We start from the raw sequence: 19,791 nt of genomic DNA, 5'->3' as shown, positions 1-19,791 counted from the left end.
CAGGTTCTTTTGTGATGCCATAAGAATTTCAGGATTGCTTTTAAATTTCTGTTTAAAATGTCATTGGAATTTCATAGAGGTTACATCAAAACTACATCTTTTTATATTGTCTATACATCAAAAAATTATTGTAATAACTGCTATTTTTAATGCTTCATTTCTTTTCATCTTTACACTGGTGTTATAAGTGATTTACCAACCATTATTACAATAGGAGAATATTCTGAATTTAACTATATATTTACTTTTACCTAAGAATTTCATATTTTCATATGTTTTCAATGTTATTAATTAATACCCTTTCATTTAAGCTTAAGAAATGTTCTATAAAATTTCTTCTAAGACTGGTCTACTTGTGATGAGCTCCTTCAGATTTTGTTTTTCTGGAAAACTATCGCCCCTTAATTCTGCCAGATGGAATGAATGTTCTTGGTTGGCAATTTTTTTTCAGCACTGTGAATATATCATCTCACTCCTTTCTGGCCTGCAAAATTTCTGCTGAAATATCCACTGATAGTCTTGTAAGGGGTTCCTTTGTATGTAACAAGTTTTTCTCTTACTGCTTTGAAATTTTCCTCGTTGTCTTTAATTTTTGACAATGTAATTATAATGTGTCTCAGGGTGGGTCTCCTTAGTTCATCATATTTGGTAATCTTCAGGTTTCTTGGATCTGGATATCTGTTTCTTTCTCCAGGTTAGGGGAATTTTCAGCCATCATTCCTTTGACTAAGCTTTCTCCCCCTTTTCTCTTTTTTTCCCTTCTGCAACCCCTATAATGTGTATATTGTTCTGTTTAATGATGTCTTCCCTTATGTCCCTTAAGCTAACTTCACACTTGTCCTTTCTTATTTTCTCCTCTTCTTAAAAAATTTCATGCCCTATCTTCAAGTTCATTGATCTCTTCTTTCATGTGATCTAGTCTGCTATTGAACGCTTTTATTGAATTTTTCAGTGCAGTTACTATATTGTTCAATTCCATGATTCTTCTTTGGTAATTTTAAAATATTTTATCTCTTGTTGAAAATCTCAGTTTGTTCATGCACTGCTTTCCTAACCTGGATGAGCATCTTTAGGACCATTAAATTTAACTTTTTACTGGGTAAATAACTTACCTTGAATTCTTGAAGATCAATTTCTAGAGATTTGTATTGATTTCGACCCTATTTCCCTGTTTCTTCATTTTCCTTGACTCTCTGTGTTGCTTTCTGCACATTAGATTAACCAGTCTTGAAAGAGTGATAGAGTGGTCTCATGTAGGAAATGAACCTAGTTAGCCCCAGCTCTTGGTTGCCACTTAAACTTCTGTGATTGTCTAAGTCACATCTTTGTTCTTAGTGGTTGCCAATGGTTGATGATATGCAAAGACCCATCAGGGTCTCAAAGGATACGATCATAGTCAGGGCCCTAGGTGCAGACTGATTAAAAACCAGACACCCAAGCAGCACCTGGAAAAGTATGTAGTTAAGCTTACTGGGAGGAAGAAACTGGAAGACGGGCATTTGTGCCTGTACTGAGCCTGAGGATATTTAACCACAGGGGATGCTCCTGCGTTTGTTTAAAAAGTGTTTCTTTGCTACAATTTTGTGGGACTCATGAATGCAAGCCCAGTTGGCTATCAGAGCTAGGCAATCTGGGGCCTATCCCTTCTTTGGCAACTGCAAAAAAAGGGGTGGCACTAGATGTGTACAAGCTCCTGTCAGAGAGATGCTGGTGACTTGATTTTCACTTTGGAAAAAGGCAAAAAGAGAAGGTGGGGAAAACAGCCACTAGCTCCTCTGAGTTCAGTGGAGGATCACAGGTAGATGTGAGTTAGAAGACAGACCCTCAGTCATCAGCCTATAGAGTATGTAATCAAACCCCTTCCAGGGAAAGATGGAGATGCGCATTTTTGCCTGATCCCCCTGTACTGAGCCCCAGGGCAGGGAGGGGGGAGGGCGGGAGGGGGGATGGCTAGGGAGGGGCAGTAGCTGTGGCAAGTGCTCATGCAACCATTAAGAACTGCTTCTTTGTTATTGTCCTGTGGATCTTGGAAATTCAAGCCCCATTGGCTTTCAGAATTGGGGATTTGTGGGGGTTGGCCTTAAAAATTGGAGTGTTAGATGAGTGGCTCAAACCTGTCACTCTTCAGGCATAAACTGGCACCTTGGGGGTTCCACACCTATTGTATGTCTCTGTGCTGGGGGTGATGTTTATGATTACAGTGTGTCTCAGTCTCCCATTTTGATGTGTATATTTTCTCTTTCACCCAATGTGCAGGAGTCATGCAACTATTTCCTGGATTTCTCTCAAAAGGAATCACTCCTTATGTAGCTGCACATTTGGTGTGTCTGTGAAAGGAAGGAAGTTCATGAGCCTTCTAGGTCACTATCTTGTTCCTTCATAAAGGAAATTTTTAATGTCTTTAATATAATATATAAAGTTCAATTAATAAAATTAAGCTAGATCAAGAACCAAAATAGTGTATAAATAATGTGCTTTAGTTGGTTAAAAGGGCTTTAAAAAGTATTTGGCCCCCTCTGCTTCCTTTGGGACTTTATGCAGGCAAAATTCTGATTCTTAAAAGGTAGCAATACAGAATAAAATGAAAATAGTTGATTGAGATGATGAAGTTATTCACACCTAATATTTTCAGAGCAAATAAGAATAATAAGATTAACAATATAAGCAAAATTTTAAGAGGATGGACACTTTCAGAAAACAAACCTATCTAACCGAATTCTGCCCCTTTTTTTCATTCAACTCCTTCTATGCATTTTTGAAATATATAATATTGATTTTTTAAAGGTCTTCAGAGACCACTTTATCCAAAATAAATATCAACTTCCTGTAACATATTTGAGATAATGGTTCAAGCAATAGAAGATAATATATATATTTTCAATATATACATTTACCCTGTTTACTACTATATATATTTGCCCGCTCTATATATTAACCCCACTTGGTTAGAATCTCATTTCCCAAGCACATCTAGTGTGTAGTATGCCTGTGTGGGCCATCGTGTCCATGGGGTCTCTGGAGGACCACCTTGTACTTTCTCTCAACTTCAGTCATGAGCCTATTATTTAAGTTCATGGGAACGCTCATTCTATTGTCTCTCTGCTGGACACCCTAGTCCTCAACTAGAGATTAGAATCTTACCTGGAGTTGTCTCCCGCTTGCCTAGCATCCTGATGGCTGCATCCTGCTCCTGTGTCCAAGGTGTTTGCCATGAATAAATCACGAATAATCCTGCCAGACTTTACACCAGAACCTCACCCTGCCAAATACTGCTGCACAGCACCTCCTGCCCAATGAGCTCCCTGGCTACATTGACAGTTTCACGGATGTTGGCCTATACTCTCTGGTCTTATACTCTTTTTTTAAATTTTTTTAATGTTTGTTTATTGCTCAAAGAGAGAGACAGACAGAGTGTGAGCAGGGGAGGGGCAAAGAGAAGGAGACACAGAATCCGAAGCAGGCTCCAGGCTCTGAGCTGTCAGCAGAGTCCGACATGGGGCTCAAACTCACAAACTGTGAGATTGTGACCTGAGGTGAAGTCAGATGCTTAACCAACTGAACCATCGAGGTGTCCCATTGTTGTCTTATACTCTTATAACCAAGTAAATTTCTGAGATTTATCCAATCTTAGCTCTGTCCCTACCTTGACCACTGAAAGCTTCCTCTTATCCAAGATTATCCCCAATAGGAGAGACTTGTACTTTAATTAAAAATTAAATTTATGCTTTCAATGGCCCCTGTCCCACGCTGTTACTCACCTTTCTTCTGGATTCATGATTTCAATTTTCCTCTGAATAAAAGGGAGCTGGTTTATAAAAATGTGCACAAGCATCTCTAGGTGATGGTTGTACAGAGGAAAAGAAGCATTCTGAATCCTGATCTAAATGTTCTTGAGACAATTGGACAGTGAGTTCACTGGGACAATCTCAAGGCCATCCAAGGAACCACTCTAGCCTCTCCCGTGTAAGTGATCCCCAGGTAGAGCAGCTTGCCCAGCCCAGCCCACTAGGGCAATTTATTCATACAGCTGGACTTAGGCTGCACAATCACCTCTCTCTTAAAACTACTGGTTGCTGCCAGTACCTGCTGATGTGACAGATTAGTTCAACCTGTGTTCATACCTAAACTAACCCAACCAACAGAGACTCACTTTCTCTACCACTTCAAGGTTCAGATGAAGCACTCATCATGGGGCATGTAATCTGACTTTTCTCATGGCTGCTCACAGGGGTTGGCTAGCACAATCCATAAGGGCAGAGTAGTTAAATGCCCTGAAGAAAATACATTAATCAATGAGACACAGGAGATGACAAGGAGATTTAAGATAAATTCATTCCCCTTCTTCTTTTTTCAATTCCAATGGACTTTTCTAAGACACAGTGATTCTAGATAACCTCTCTGGAAATGTCCTATAAGTACACAACTGCCTGTCTTATATATAATGCTTCTAAAGCCTTGTGTATACTGTAAGGAAAGGGTTTTTTTTTTTAATTGTCTTATCTATGTATCTGAGCTCTTAAAACTTTCTTATAGCTAAAACATTAGAACTTATCTGTAGGATTACAGAGAGATAATCCTGCCTTAAGTAGTGTGAAACAAAAACAAACAAAACCAGACAACTGATAATACACTTGATATTAAAATCTATTTTTTCCCCATTTCTTTCTCTTTTCTCTTGCTGCCCATGCTAGGCCTTTATTTTATGAGCTCCTGTTTCTTGCATTTAGTCAAAAATAATTCAATTCTAAACAGTGAATTTTGACAGCATTTTTTCTTAGATTAAAAGTCATATACTTTTTTTTAAATCTGCTTATTCATGAAAATATATTGGACACCATTCTGCTGAGCTTCTATTTTCTCTGATGTTTTCGGTCAGTATTCCTTCATCATAAAACAGAAAACTTAGCAAAATTAACTAACATTTAAAAATTTACTGATGTATATTTAAAGCCAATAAACTGCTTTGTTAATAACAAACAATAACAACAGCATGAGATGTAATCAGCTCAGGAACACGCTGCCTTGTATTTGCTCTCCTTTCTCCACTGCCTCACTTCCCTTCATTCTTGCTGTCCTGGGATTGCAGGCCCAAATAAAGCATGTGTAAATTTTGCCTCCTATCTTCTTTATATGGAACTTGGACTAAGACATAGCATATTAATATCAGTTAATAATCCTGACTCTTGCCTCACCTCCAGAGAAGAGCAGAGTCATATACGGAGGCTGGAGAGGTCTTAGTAGTTTTTAGCTTGCGGTTAGAAATCTCTCTGGTAGGGATGGGCAGTTCATTATTACCTCTCCACCATCTGTCTGTCTCTCCCTCTTTCTCTCTCTCTTCCTGTCTGCCTTACCCCCCTCTTGGTTCTCTCTCCCTCTCTTTCCCCCCTTTCTCTTTCTCCTGCCCTTCCTTCCTCCCTCCCTCTTTCTCCTGTCCACCCCCTTCATGTTCTCTCTCCCAACCCAAGAAAGGATCTTAATAGAGTCAGATAAGAGGTGACATAAAGAAACTTTTTAAATTTAACCAATGCATGTGAATGACTGGGGTAAAGAGCTAAATAGGGAATAAGAGGAAATAAAAATATTTTCATTGACATCTAACAAAGAAAATTTAAATTTAAATTCTGGGCGATTTTCAATGAAATTCATTTCAATATTCCTATTAGTTTCAAAAGTGTGGAGAGCATAACTTTGAGGAAAATTTTCCCAAAAAATTGTTCTAAATATGTGTGAGATCTGCCCTAAATTTTGGCATTTGATTTTAAAGCACAAAGTGTTCTTGTGAAGAAGATAAGAAAATAGACCATGACCTTCTTAATAAATGTACTATATATTTTTTAATTCTAGGTTATTCTTTTCCCAGAAATTTAAACTCTCCCTTATCTCTTAATTCAGTATTCATCATGGGCTTAGAAATCCCGTTGACTAATACAAAGAGTGAACTGGGCTTCACATTTATAAGTGGACTGCCTGGTAAATTTATTCTCTTGGGTTTAAAATAACCACTAAGTAGAAAATTGTAGCAGCACTATCAATGCAACAGAAGTAGGCTGATAAATTAGGAATGGAGGAGAAGAATTAATTGCTATTGGACATGAAAGGAGAATTTTAGTTCATAAACATTTGTGCTGTAATCTCCTCTAAACTTTAATTAAACTCTCTTGAGGTTTATAATCTTAAAATACATTTATTTTAAATTTACCCACTTGCCAGAAAGATTTATTCAAGCTGTCAGTGTTCTACTTTAAAGCATTTCATTTTGAAGTGACTGATTCCAATCATCATCCCTCTGATGCGGTAAAGTCTTTTAAAGCCGACTCAGGAAACTTCTGCTTTATAGAAGAAAGAAATAAGAAAAGAGGAGAGGAGAGGAGAGGAGAGGAGAGGAGAGGAGAGGAGAGGAGAGGAGAGGAGAGAAGAGAAGAGAAGAGAAGAGAAGAGAAGAGAAGAGAAGAGAAGAGAAGAGAAGAGAAGAGAAGAGAAGAAAGAGGGAGGGAGGGATGGAAGAAAAGGAAGGAAGGAAGGAAGGAAGGAAGGAAGGAAGGAAGGAAGGAAGGCAGGCAGGCAGGCAGGCTCTTCAACTACAGGTGTGAGTGTAAATTGGTACAACCATTTGTATAACAATTAAGCACTGTTTGGGAAAGTTGAATGTGCACATGCTCTACAATCCAGTAAGTCCACTCCTAAAAGGCACAGAACAACTCTTATGCATGTGCAACTGGTGACCTTAATAGGAAACTTCACAGCATCATTGCTCATGGTAACAAAAAAATGGAAAAACTCAAAAATCCATGAAGAATACACAACTTGGGATATATTCAAATCAAGAATATCATATATAGATAAATGTGTGCCTATATATGATATATAGAGATATATACATGTATCAGTGCAAATAACTATAGCCATACATAAATATCTAAGAATGTTAAAAAATTATAATATTGAATGAAAAAAAGGATTGCATTTATAAAATTCAAAAAAGAGACAACATAAATAAATCTACCTGGTAAAAGAGTAAAGAACCATAAAGTAATGATTAGGAAAAAATTTAGGAGAGAGATAAGCTCTATAATAGGAGGGAAAGGAAAATTTTCAAAAAGAAGCACTTAGGGGACTTATACATCACTAGGTAAGTACCATTTCTTAACCTGGTGGTGGATATGTGAATATTTATTTTATTATCATTATCAAATTGTGTCTATGTGTATTCCCTTACATTTGCATATATATTCTGGAAAAAAAGTTTTAATTATAATAAAAGGTATTGTTAGCAAAATGATGGTATAGGAATTTCTAATTCACACCCCTCCCAGAACCATCAGTTTGAATAACTATCCATGAAGAAAAATACCTTCACAAAAGCTAGTTTCCAAGTGACAGATTACAGCACTTGGGCAAAGCACAGAAATAAGAAAAAATGTATTGAGGAGGTTAGGAAAGATAGATTCATACTACCCCATCACTTTTCCCCCAACCCAGGCAGCCCAGCACAGAGAGACACACTTTCCCCATGGGAGAGGACCCACCCAACACCAGACAAACTCCTATGGTTCTAGACGGCCCCTACCAGACTCCTGTGAACCAGATACACAGCTCACACCAGCACCTGCTGGATTCCAAGCCATGACCTTAGGCTCCCAGAGACTTCCACAAATCCAAGCTCTGGGCACATCCCAGAGCTGGCAGATCCCATGTACCCAAATGGCATTTGTGGCCCCAGGCTCCTAATCAGCCCTGGTAACCCCAAACTGCAGGCAGGTACCTGAGATCCCAAGCTCCCAACTGTGCCCAGCTCCTGGCCTACTACCATGGACTCACACTTTCTCTCCACCCCAGTACCAAGCCAACCCCTAATGATTTTAGGTCCAGACTATCTTCTGTGGATCCAAGCTTCCAGCCTGCCCTAGCACCAGGCCAGCCCACACAGCCCCAGCCTCAAGGCCAGCTCTCACTGACTCAGTCTCCAGGCCCACCCAAGCACCAGACTGGCCCCTATAGATTCAATCTCCATGTGAGGCCCCAGGTTATGAGCCCATATCTATGACCCCAGGCTATAGGCTTACCCTAGTACCAAGCCAATTTCCATGGTATCAGACTCTAGTCCAGATCCTCTAGAACCAGGCTCTCAGTCTGTCTGAGTATGAGTTTGGCCCCCATAAACCTAGATGCCGAGCCCACACCAGCAGTCCCTAGCACTTGGTTGACCTCTGTGGACCAGGATCCAGGTCCATCTATGCAGACCCAGGTCCCAGGTGCCTAAAACTAATACAATTCCAATGACTGTCCCTCAAAAAATAAAGATGTATGAACTGTCTGAAAAAGAATTCAGAATAATATTTTTGAAGAAATCCAATGAACTAAAAGGGAACAAGTAGACAACTAATTGAAATCAGGGAAACAATGCATGAACTAAAGGAGAAGCTTAGCAGAAAAATAGATACCATGAGAAAAAACAATCCTAGAATTGAAGAAAATAATGACTGAAGTGAACAATTCAATAGAGAGCTTCAATATCAGACTCAATCAAGCAAGGAAAGAGTCAACTTTAAGACAGGTCATTTGAAGTCATCCAGTCAGAGGATCATAAAGGAAAAAGAATGAAAAAGTGTGAAGAACTCCTACATGAATTATGGAATACCAAGAGATATAACCTCTGCATTATTGGAGTCCAAGAAGAAAGAAATAAAGGGAAAAAAAGAATCTTTAAAGTAATAAAAGAGAACTCTCCAAATCCGGGGAGATAGCTGGATATCTGACTTTATGAAGCTAATAGGCCACACTAAAATTTCAACCCAAAATAATCTTCACCCATACACATTATGATAAAACTGTCTAAAATCAAAGACAATAAGAGAATTTTAAAAGCAGAAAGAGAGGGGCACCTGGGTGGCTCAATCAGTTAAGCAACCAACTCTAGATTTTGACTCAGGTCATGATCTTATGGGTCAAGAGTTCAAGGCCCACATCAGCCTCTGTGCTGACAGGGCGGAGCCTGCTTGGGATTCTCTCTCTCCCCCTCTCTTTGTGCCCCCTCCCACTCATGTGCTCTATCAAAATAAATTTTAAAAAAATAAAAATAAGCATTAAAAATTTTAAAAAGAAAGAAAGAAAAAAATAGTCACATAGAAGGAAACCCCGATAAGGCTATCAGATTTCTCAGTAGAAACCTTGCAGACCAGAAAACTGGCATGATATATTCAAAGTGCTGAAAGAATAATACTGCCAATCAAGAATATTTACCCAGCAAAGTTGTCTTTCAGAAATGAAGAAGAGATAAAGACTCTCCCAAACAAAACTGAGGGAGGTCACTCATTATGTATAGTAATGCCTTATAAGAAATGCTAAAAAAGAGGTTTTAAAGCTAAAATAAAACTAATTAGTAACATAAAAACATATGAAAATATCAAACAAACTAGTACAGGGAATTATATAGTCAAAGTTAGAATACTCTAATACTATATTAAGGTGGTGCGTTAATATCTTAACACCAGTATAAAAGTTAAAAGACAAAAATTTGAAAATAACTATGGTTACAATAACTTGTTAATAAATATACAAGATAAAAACAGGTGAATTATAATATCAAAAACAAAATTATCGGGAGAGGAGTAAAAGGAAAGAGTTTTCATATACAAAGTTAAGTTGATAATCAGCTTAAAATAGATGTGTGTGTGTGTGTATGTGTGTGTATAATGTTTTATGTAAACATTATGGTAAGCACAAAGTGAACCTAGAGTAGACACAAAAGATAAACAGAAGGGAATCAAAGAATACTACTATGGAAAATCACCAATTCACACAGAAAGACGGCAAAAGAAGAAAGGTACAAGGGAACTACAAAAGAAAAACAAAAACACAATTAGTAAGATGGCATTAGTAAGTCCTTACCTATCCATAAATACTTCAAATGTAAATGGATTAAATACTCCAATCAAAATACATGCATACAGTAATTAATAGATTACAAAATAAGATTCAACTATATGCTGCCTATAAGAGAGTCGCTTCAGTTTTAAAGACATAAATAGGCTCAAATTAAAGTAATGGGAAAAGATATTCCATGTAAATGGAAACAAAAAGAAGCAGAGATAGCTATTCTTGTATTAGACAAATTAAACTTTAACCAAAAAACTGTAACAGTAGAGAGAAGGTCATTATATAAGATAAAGGGGCCAATTAATCAAAATACACAATAATTGTAGAAATCTATGTACCCAGGGGTGCCTGGGTGGCTCAGTCGGTTAAGTGACCGACTTTGGCTCAGGTCATGATCTCACAGTTCATGGGTTCAAGCCCCACATCAGGCTCTGTGCTGACAGCTCAGAGGCTGGAGCCTGCTTCAGATTCTGTGATTCCCTCTCTCTCTCTCTCTCTCTCTCTCTCTCTGCCCCTCCCCCACTCACTCTCTGTCTCTCTCTGTCTCTCAAAAAATAAACAAATGTAAAAAAAAAAAGAATCAATTACAAGAAAATGAAATATGTGTACTCTTACATAGGAACTCTTTATGTATATTTAAATTGTGTACTTGATGCTACTAGAAAATGAATGTTCACTATAGATTCATTTGTAAAAATTAAAACACCTAACTCTTCATTAATAAAAAAATTGATAAATCATGAAACGAGTTCATACTATTGAATATAATAAAGTCATAGAAAGAATGATACAAATTTCTATTAGTGTTTCTAAAACTATGATCCAATGATCATCTTGATCAGAATCACCAGAGTTTTTGGTTAACAGATTACTGAGCCACACGCCAGACCTACTGAATTCATGGGACTTAGAATTTTAATTAGAACCGCAGCTAATTCTTATTTATGAAAGCTTGAAAATAGCTACTATATATTCCAAGAGGGACAACTCCCTAAATAAAATTGTTAGAAGAAAAAGCAAGATATGGAATAATATATGGAACATAAGCCTGCGTTTATAAAGACAAAACTGTAGAGTTGTGTGTATATTTGTGTGTACTTGTGTGTGTAGCTGTGCATATGCTTGTGTATATTAATATGTGTATGCATGAATATAAACAAGTGATATGAAAACGTCCAGAAAGCAATATAGCAAACGTTAATAAGTCAGCACAGAGCCTGATGTGGGGCTCAAACCCACAAACTGTGAGACCATGACCTGAGCTGAAGTCAGATGCTCAACCGACTGAGCCACCCAGGCACCCCTCATTTGATAACTTTAAAAGAAGAAAAGCACGTGACTAAAATATAATTGCAGACCAATGAGAAATGTAGAAGATTAGCGTCTTGCCATGAAGGATAAGACAAACTCCAAAGCAAATAATACCAATTTTTTTACCAAATGCATATTAAGCTTTTCTGGTCATCAAAGCACACCACTCAGATCTCCTCTTATTGTCCATTTTTGACCCATGGTACCAACAAACTGTGCTCTGAATCTTCCACTGCACGGCCACCACGAACACCATACCTCCCACAGGCTGTTCCCAGCTAAAGAATCAGTGCCTCCAGGGTCCTAAAGCAGACCCATTTCCATGAAATATGATTTACACAACCACTTGGACTTGAAAAGTGACCATAAACCTTGCCAAAACTTTCTCAGAACTTCATTGCCGTCTAGGACTCTTTTTACTGAAACTTCCTGTCTGTCATCAACCCTTTATAGGGATTAGACCTGCGGTGTGGTCTGAGAGCTCTCCCACCTCCACTGACTCTTTCCCCAACTTCTATCACAGGGATTTTAGCCCAATAAATAACTTGCAGTCCTAATCTTTCTTTGGTATCTGGTTCTTAGAGAACCCAAATTAACAAACTATCTGAGTCAAAAGCCTGAACTCTTAAGAAGCACATTGTACTACCTGCCAAGCAAAATCTGTAACTTTACAGAGTATTTCCCTACTTTTTAACAGATATCAGCCTGTCAAATGAACAAACATTTTCCAACACTGTCCCCAAACAAACCCCTTATCTCCCCTAGGATGAGGTAATGAACACCACCACTTGACTTTCCAACACCCTGAGTGAAGATTTGCCCAGAACCTCAAGAAGACCAGCCCAATTGACCCTTTCTTCATTCCTTCATTCATTCAGTCAAAATGTATTGAGTACTTACTATATGAGAATTACAGTCCCAGGCCCTGAGTAGGAGGTGCAGACTAGGTCTCTGCTCAAATGTAATTTATAATCTGGAGGAGAAAAAACAGACATAAAAAATAAGCACAAACATATCATTAAAAATTACAAAAAGTAGGGGCACTTGGGTGGCTCAGTCAATTGAGTGTCTGACTTGGGCTCAGGTCATGATTTTGCAGTCTGTGAGTTCAAGCCCCACATTGGGCTTGCTGCTGTCAGCACAGAGCCCACTTCAGATCTTCTCTTTTCCTCTCTTTGCCCCTCTCCCATTTGCACTCTCCCCAAAATTAATAAATATTAAAAAATAATTACAAAAGCCCCATGAAGGAGAAGAAACAGAGTCTCAGCAGAGTATAAAAGAAGCAATTTTAAGATCAGAAGGTGAAAGGCTTTCTAGAGACTATGATGTATAAGCTGAGACAAAGGAAGAAAATGAGCCTGTTACATGAAGTTTGGGAAAGCAGTGCCAGCACGGGGAAAGCCCAGGAAGGCCTGCAATGAAGAAGAGCTTTGTGATGGAGACAACACAGGTGGGAGGCTTGAAAATAGTTACCTGTGGTTAGAGAGGTAAGCAAAGGTCAGATCGTTCAGGGCCTTGGGTGCCATGGTAAGGATTTAAGATTTTATAACGTCACTGAAAGGTGTTAAACAGGAGCTGAGGAGGAGGAATAACAAAAAGAGGCTAAGAAGAATATGGTCCCATTTCAATTCTTAAAAGACGACCTTGTCAGGCTTTTAGAAACTGGCTTAGCAGAGCACACAGCAACAAGAGAAATGAGGTGAGCCACCAAAAGTGGGGACAAAGGTAAAGGTGGAAGGGGTCAAGCAAGAGCAGTATATAATGCATAAAAAAATTGTGCAAATTGTCCCACATGTGAGACGTCCCAAGAGATCCAGCATTTGGATACTTGCCATGCATTCAGAAGATGTTAACAACCACTAGTGGAAATAGAAGTAACCATCCAAGAGAAGACTGCAGCCACAGTTAGTTAAGTAAGGAGAACATTTTTCTTTCCCTCTCTTTCCTTACCACTCGAACCCACTGAGTGCTAGGGCACTAGAGCCTAAAATAGGTAGGAGAAAAGGCATATAGCAGTGGCTCCCAGAATCAGCATCACCTGGGATCTCATTGAAAATAATTATTCTCAAATCCTTCCACAGACCTACTGAATCAGAAACTCTGGAGTTAGGGCTCATTGATTTGTGTTTTTAACTAGCACCCCAGGTGATTCTGATGCATGCTAACGTTTGAGAACCACCACCGTAGAGCTGGGCCGAACACAGAAATCTTAAACTGTACTGGAATGAGCTTTTAATAACTATAAGTGATCTGAAAGTTATGGGATCTGCCTGAGATATTATTAAATGATAGGAAAGGGAGACTGGAAAGAATACAGTTGAAAGTAGTGGCTTGAGAAAAATAAAACTATTCTAATTTTATCCTAATGATTGAAAGTTACATATTTCTTCTTTTAGGTGCATTGACAAGAATTGCATTTAGGATTTTATATTTGCAAATACCTATTACTTGAACAAGAGTGGAATGATATTTTATTTTTAATATGAAATCTGACCATAAGCTAGGCAAATGTCTTCCCACCAAAATTGTGTACTCAAAACAGCATGGTCTTCCAAAATGAGAAAGCAGAGGTTACCTAATACTACCCAATTCAGTTCCTCTTCACAACACCCTACACAACATCAAACAGATTTCCTTAAAATAATATAAACAGTTTACTCTGAAGAGATATGGATTGGTGTGAGAGCATCTGGTCAAATGTTTACATATGCTATTTCTCTACTTCTGAATTTACTGCTTTAATTGCATCTGCTAATAGTTATTGAGTGCCCAGCATATTCCAGATGCTGCCAGGTAAGAAAATGCCTTAGGTAAATTTGCTTCTAGAATTGTCAACTGAATGTAGTTTCCTTACATTTGTCAAAATGTTTTATCCGTAGTAAATCATGAAGACCTACAAGTCATGAACTGTATACATTTACCCTTTGCATATCAAAGCCAGCACAGATGTAAAAAACAAAACAAGAAAAGCAGTCTCCTTGATAGAAATTACAGAAATTATTTAAACAATTACCAAAAAATCTTCTTAGCAATTATTTCCGATATACCTACTATGCATATTTTCTGAGCACAGAGGAGGAAAGACGCTGTCCCATGGCCACTCTGTAACTCTGCCTCAACACTGTTGAACCGGTGACTGCTGTCTTTGTGTGTTTCAGGTAATATTAACAGTGTTCTCTTTATATTAAGAATTGAAAGATACCAGGGGCACCTGGGTGGCTCAGTTGGTTGAGCGTCTGACTTTGGCTCAGGTCATGATCTCACGGTTGATGAGTTTGAGCCCCGCGTTGGTCTCTGTGCTGACTGCTCAGAGCCTGGAGCCTGTTTTGGATTCTGTGTCTCCCTCTTTCTCTGCCCCTCCCCACTCATGCTCTGTCTCTCTCTGTCTCAAAAATAAATAAACATTAAAAATTAAAAAAAAAAAAGAATTAAAAGATACCAAATGCCGTGCTAAGCCCTTTACTCATATAATCTTCACAACAAATATTCCAGATGGGAATGATTATACCCACTTCACAAATGGAAAAACCAGAGTTCAGAAAGATTAGTAAACCACCAAGGTCATACCAAAGGGTATATCTAAGACTATCTTATTCCAGAGACCAGGCTCGTAAAGACTACAGGTTACTGTCTGAAACATCCTTTTGAATGCACAATTTAGAGGAATGAGGGGTCATAGGCTACCATTATGCCTAAGAGGGTCCACATTATCCCTATCATGAGGGCGAATCAGTGCCATTTAAAGAAGCTACTGAGGGGGGAGCATGGGTGGCTCAGTCAGTTGAGTGACCGACTCTTGATACTGTGTTATGTCGTGACCTCACAGTCATGAGATCAAGCCCCAAATCAGGCTCCACACTCAGTGCAGAGCCTGCCTGGGATTCTCTCCCTCTCTCTCTGTTCCTCTCCGACTCATATGTGCGTGAACTCACATACTCGCTCTTTGAAAATAAATAAACATTTGAAAACATTTAAAGAGCTACTGAGGGTGAGCAGGGAAGTGGCAACTAGCAGACAGTGAAAGCACCACATTTCTTCACTTAGCCACATAAACCTGCAAAGACATCTCCCACTGATGGTTTATGATTGCCCAGCCTCTAGCCTGAGGATGGCTGAAAAAGATAAATGACTTATCTTGCTCCAGGGGCTACTACCACTCTTTTGGTTAGATCAGCTTATTGCAAAGGTAATTTTTGAAAAATACAGGACTCACAAAATATACCAACAGGGGGAAAAACCAATTCCTAGGTGATCTTAGCAGGTTTAGCAAAGCCACAGAGGCACAGAAATAGGAGAGAATGGAAAAAAACATACTGAAGTCTTAAAAATGCATATAACAGAAACAAACAAGCAAAACCAGTATTTAGGTTTTGTAACCTAAATTCTTAGGAAGATGGATGAATAACAGTGCACTAAAAATAACCCAAATAAGAATCGCAAAACACATCTGCATGATTCCAAGTTCCTGGAGCTACAAAGAAAACAAATGTAATTGGATTGTGTTAAGAAAGCTCTTTCACTTAAATTTACTTTTCAAACAGATGTGTTGCTTCAGACGTGAAGCTATCCTATCCAACCTTCACTCTGCTTCAGCTCCAGCTCCTAGTAAGAGTCAAAGGGATTTGGTTCCATCTGTATGTCACAACAATGACATCCAGTGGCTAGTTCACTGAAGTGCATTTTCACGGAAAAATTATACAACCTCTTTTATAAAAGTGATGAAAATTTTGGCACTCAATGTTTTCAGATGCATCTCTAGTATGCACCTTCCTAAGGCATGGAAGGGTAGAGTGAAGAATTGTTCTCTTTAAGCAATTACATTCTGTGTTCATGATGAACACTGGTATGAAACTAGAGAAATTCACTACATAAACTGAGTCTGGAAATAAAGCCATATCTGGAAGGCAGTTACTGAAGTCATCTTTTAAGTAAAAACATAGAATTCCTAATAACTCACTTTTATACTACCATTTATTAAGGCAGAGGGAAATGTTTGACTAATCATTTCTTTTTTTAGGGTTTTTTTTTCCTTCAACCCACAGTTTCTACTATATGTGGTTCTGAACTCTAGATTCTACACAGTAGCATAGTGTTTTTCTTTAAGATGAAAAAATAGAAACATTTAGCAAAGTGTTTCAGTTAAAGAATTAGTGCAGTTTTCTGGAGAACACACAATCCCAGAATACAGCGGCACATTGGAAGAATCTACTGTGTGGTTTCTTGCATTGTGCATATTTTTTAGTTGGCAGGTGTACAGATTCAGGAAGAGATTTGACTACACAATGTGTTTTGTTTTTTCATTATTTATTTTGTTTTGTTTTTGTTTTGTTTACTGTGTGAAGAGCTAAAGTTCAGACCTGCAAGAAAGAACCAAGCTTATGCGTCGCCCAAACTGCAATGTGTGTGTGTGTGTGTGTGTGTGTGTGTGATGTTGTAGAAGGCCATATCACTATCCTGGCCCATTTCTGAAGCATTAGTATAGAAGAAACACTAATCAGATAAGTGTGGTCCCAGTAAAGTGTGTCTCATCTCAGTCATAAGTACGTGTAACATAATCATCACTAATGGCATCTTTCCAATGCTAATTAAATCAAGACCTTGCAGAACATCTGATACTGTGAGAAGGGGATGAATAAAGGGAGACTACAAACACACACACACACACACACACACACACACACACACACACACAACATCTTGGATGAATGTATACTCCCAATGTTATCTGCCTCTGTGTTCTCTGGCCTTCCGATCACCCCTTTTTGTTTAGAAGTTGGCGCAAACCTCCCATGCCACATAGGTGAGGAAATATGCTGTCCCTCATCTCCCTTCCCCCTACTCATACTCCAAATGATCCTGTAGGGCTTACGTTTATCTTCCTCACCTCCTGTTATCATATCCCTGTCTCTGCTGAATTCTCTCTGTGTCTGCACCTGCAGCTCTGCTTCACTCTCAATCCAGCTAGACTGAAAAGTAAGCAGCTTAAAAGCAGGAACCCTTTTGAAAAGTCCTGCTCCTTGTCCTACATCAGGACTGGGTGCAGGGTAGTCACAATATCCTCTCATTTTTTTATTCAAGCAAGTCAGCGATGCTTTCATCCGTTCTCTCCTTCCAGACCCTGCCCCTAAGCCCCATCTTGTCATGTCCAAGGGACATAATTATGTCACCAGAATATTCTATCACTTGTATGTGATGTGCTTAAAACACATCTGGATAGAGTGGACTGATCTACCAGAAACTAAGCCTGACCTCTTCAACACAAGAAGCCAAAACACCCTCTGTGTAGTTAGGAAAAGAAAGTGACTGGGGCGGATCTGAAGCACCCATTTCTGAAAACAAGCCACCTCATCTCTGCACAACAATCCGAGATCTCAGCATAGGTCAGACCAGGCTTGAGAGCCAGGGGGTCCTTGGGAGGGAAGCCGTGGTGTGCCGGTCAAGTATAACAAGAGGCTCTCTGAGCTTGAAGGCAGATTTTGGCTTTTTAATTTCTATTAATGAGTAAGATGAATAGAGATGAATGGTGAAACTTAACTCGTTTGATGATGATGGGAGCAACTACTTTGCTAATGAAGAGAATAGTTTTCAAACACTAAAAAATGTTTTCGTGTGCTTGTCTCAAGGCAAAGAGGATAGACACAACCTACTTTTCAGTTTAATCCATATTATTAACATTTTCTCCATCATTTAAGTGTAGACCAAAGGTCAGCAAATTGCAGCCTGCAGGTGAAACCCAGCCTGCCAGGTATTTTTGTGAGCAAAGTTTTATTGGAATTTAGCCATGCTCCTTGTTCGAGCATTGCTCATGACTGCTCGTAAGCTACAGTGGCAGCATCAGGCAGTTGGGACAGAAGCCATATGGTCTGCAAAGCCTAAAATATTTACTATGTGTCTCTTTACAGAAAAAGTTTGCCAACCCATTCCTTACTCTCTCCCTTTCTGGCGCCCTCTTTCCTTGATCTTAGGTATCAGCATCCTCCTCTGGCTGATCAAAGACCCTGCTGCTCCCAGTGACAACCGGCCCCTTCCATTGCTTCTCTGACCTCCTTTTCACCCATGCAATGTTCATTTTCATCTATTTTAACTAAAAGTTGAGGAATGGGTTATATAATTATTTTATAGTAAGTTTTGACTGTGTATTAGATGCAATCCTAACTTTTAAAAAAGGAGCTTGTAGCTTGTTAAAGAAATCTTACTGAAATAACACCTGAAGGACATCAATATGTTCACAGCACCACCAAACAATGTGCCTGTCTTCTCAGCTTCTATCACAGACTCTCCAAGGAACAATAATGGAGTAGACAGCAAGCCAGAGCCATCTACACCTCTGGGACCTATTTCTGAAAGGCAGTCACTTTTTATCAATTCTCTGTGAAAAGAGTGAGACTAGGTCTGGCCTTAAGTGCTATTTTAAAATTGTTTTTCATGTTTATTTATTTTTGAGGGAGAGAGAGTCAGAGGGTGAGTGGGGGCGGGGGGCGGTGGCAAGGGGAGAGGGAGACACAAAATCCCAAGCAGGCTCCAGGCTCTGAGCTGTCAGCACAGAGCCCGACGTGGGGCTCAAACTCACAAACTGAGATCATGACCTGAGCCGAAGTCGGACGCTCAACCGACTGAGCCACCCAGGCTCCCCCTTAAGTGCTATTTTAAATTAAATTTGGTTCCTGTATCTTTTTTTTTTTACTTTTTTAAGTTTATTTTTGAGAGACCGACAGAGGGTGAGTGGCGGGGAGGGGCAGAAAGAGAGAGGGAGACACAGAATCTGAAGCAGGCTCCAGGTTCTGAGCTGTCAGCACAGAGCCTGATGCGGGGCTCAAACTCATGAACCACAAGATCATGACCTGAGCTGAAGTTGGCCGCTGAACCAACTGAGCCACCCAGGCACCCCACCTTTACTCCCTTTTCTAAGGTTTTCTCCTACCTCTCTCATTTCTGGGTAAAGATTCTATAGGAATATTCAGATGTTATACCTTCTTTTTTTTTTAGAGAAAGAGAGAGAGAGAGCAAGGGGAAGAAGAAGGGAGAGAATCTTAAGCAGGCTCCCCGTGGATCCCATGGTAAGCCTCAATCTCACGATAGTGAGATCATGTATGACCTGAGTAGAAATCAAGAATTGGACTCAACCTACTGAGCCACCCAGGCACCCTAGATATCATGCCCTTTGTGTTTATATTTTATATGAAGCAAAATTATCAAACCTTTCATAAATGTCTTTCTCTCAAATTTCCATAACTTGCTAGCTGCATTTAGAAGTGTAAGTTATATGTCTGCTCTTTCTTATAATTATTTGCATTTTTAAAAGGACCTTGTTTATTTTATATCATTTAAAAAAATATAAATAACAAAAAGAAAATTGAAAACCTAACAGTCAGAGATAGTCATCATGAAATGTGAGGGGTATGCCTATAGTCTTCTCTCTACACAGACACACACATGCATACCCATCATTATTTACTATTTTAGACACTGCTGTTTTCACTGAGCTTTTATATAGCGAAGATCTTTCAATATCATTGAACACTCTTCTACAACATCATTCGTATTGGCTATTTAGTGTTTCAATGTATAGCTAGACAATGATGAATTTTCAAAAATAGCTTTATA

General features: G+C 38.9%; 1 protein-coding gene across 7 annotated transcripts in view; it reads right to left on the bottom strand.

Annotated features, from left to right (window-relative positions):
- The window catches only part of LOC128312907 (collagen alpha-1(IX) chain-like), a 228,472-nt gene that overhangs the window by 164,594 nt on the left and 44,087 nt on the right, over positions 1-19,791 (bottom strand). For 5 of the 7 annotated variants that reach the window (XR_008292834.1, XR_008292852.1, XR_008292851.1 and 2 more), the window contains one exon: positions 12,088-12,160. Coding sequence is in view for 1 of the 7 variants with exons in the window: in XM_053208665.1 (XP_053064640.1) it covers positions 12,143-12,160 (18 nt within the window). In the remaining 6 variants the exon portion in view is untranslated. Of the gene's footprint in view, positions 1-1,708; positions 12,161-19,791 lie in introns of those variants that run through there. The other 2 variants (XM_053208665.1, XR_008292844.1) reach the window with 2 other exon arrangements.

Source organism: Acinonyx jubatus, chromosome F2 (genome assembly GCF_027475565.1).
Source record: "Acinonyx jubatus isolate Ajub_Pintada_27869175 chromosome F2, VMU_Ajub_asm_v1.0, whole genome shotgun sequence".
NCBI classification, from domain to species: Eukaryota; Metazoa; Chordata; class Mammalia; order Carnivora; family Felidae; genus Acinonyx; species Acinonyx jubatus.
The sequence above is the reverse complement of the archived record's forward strand: the minus strand, read 5'-3'. Positions and strand labels throughout refer to the sequence as shown.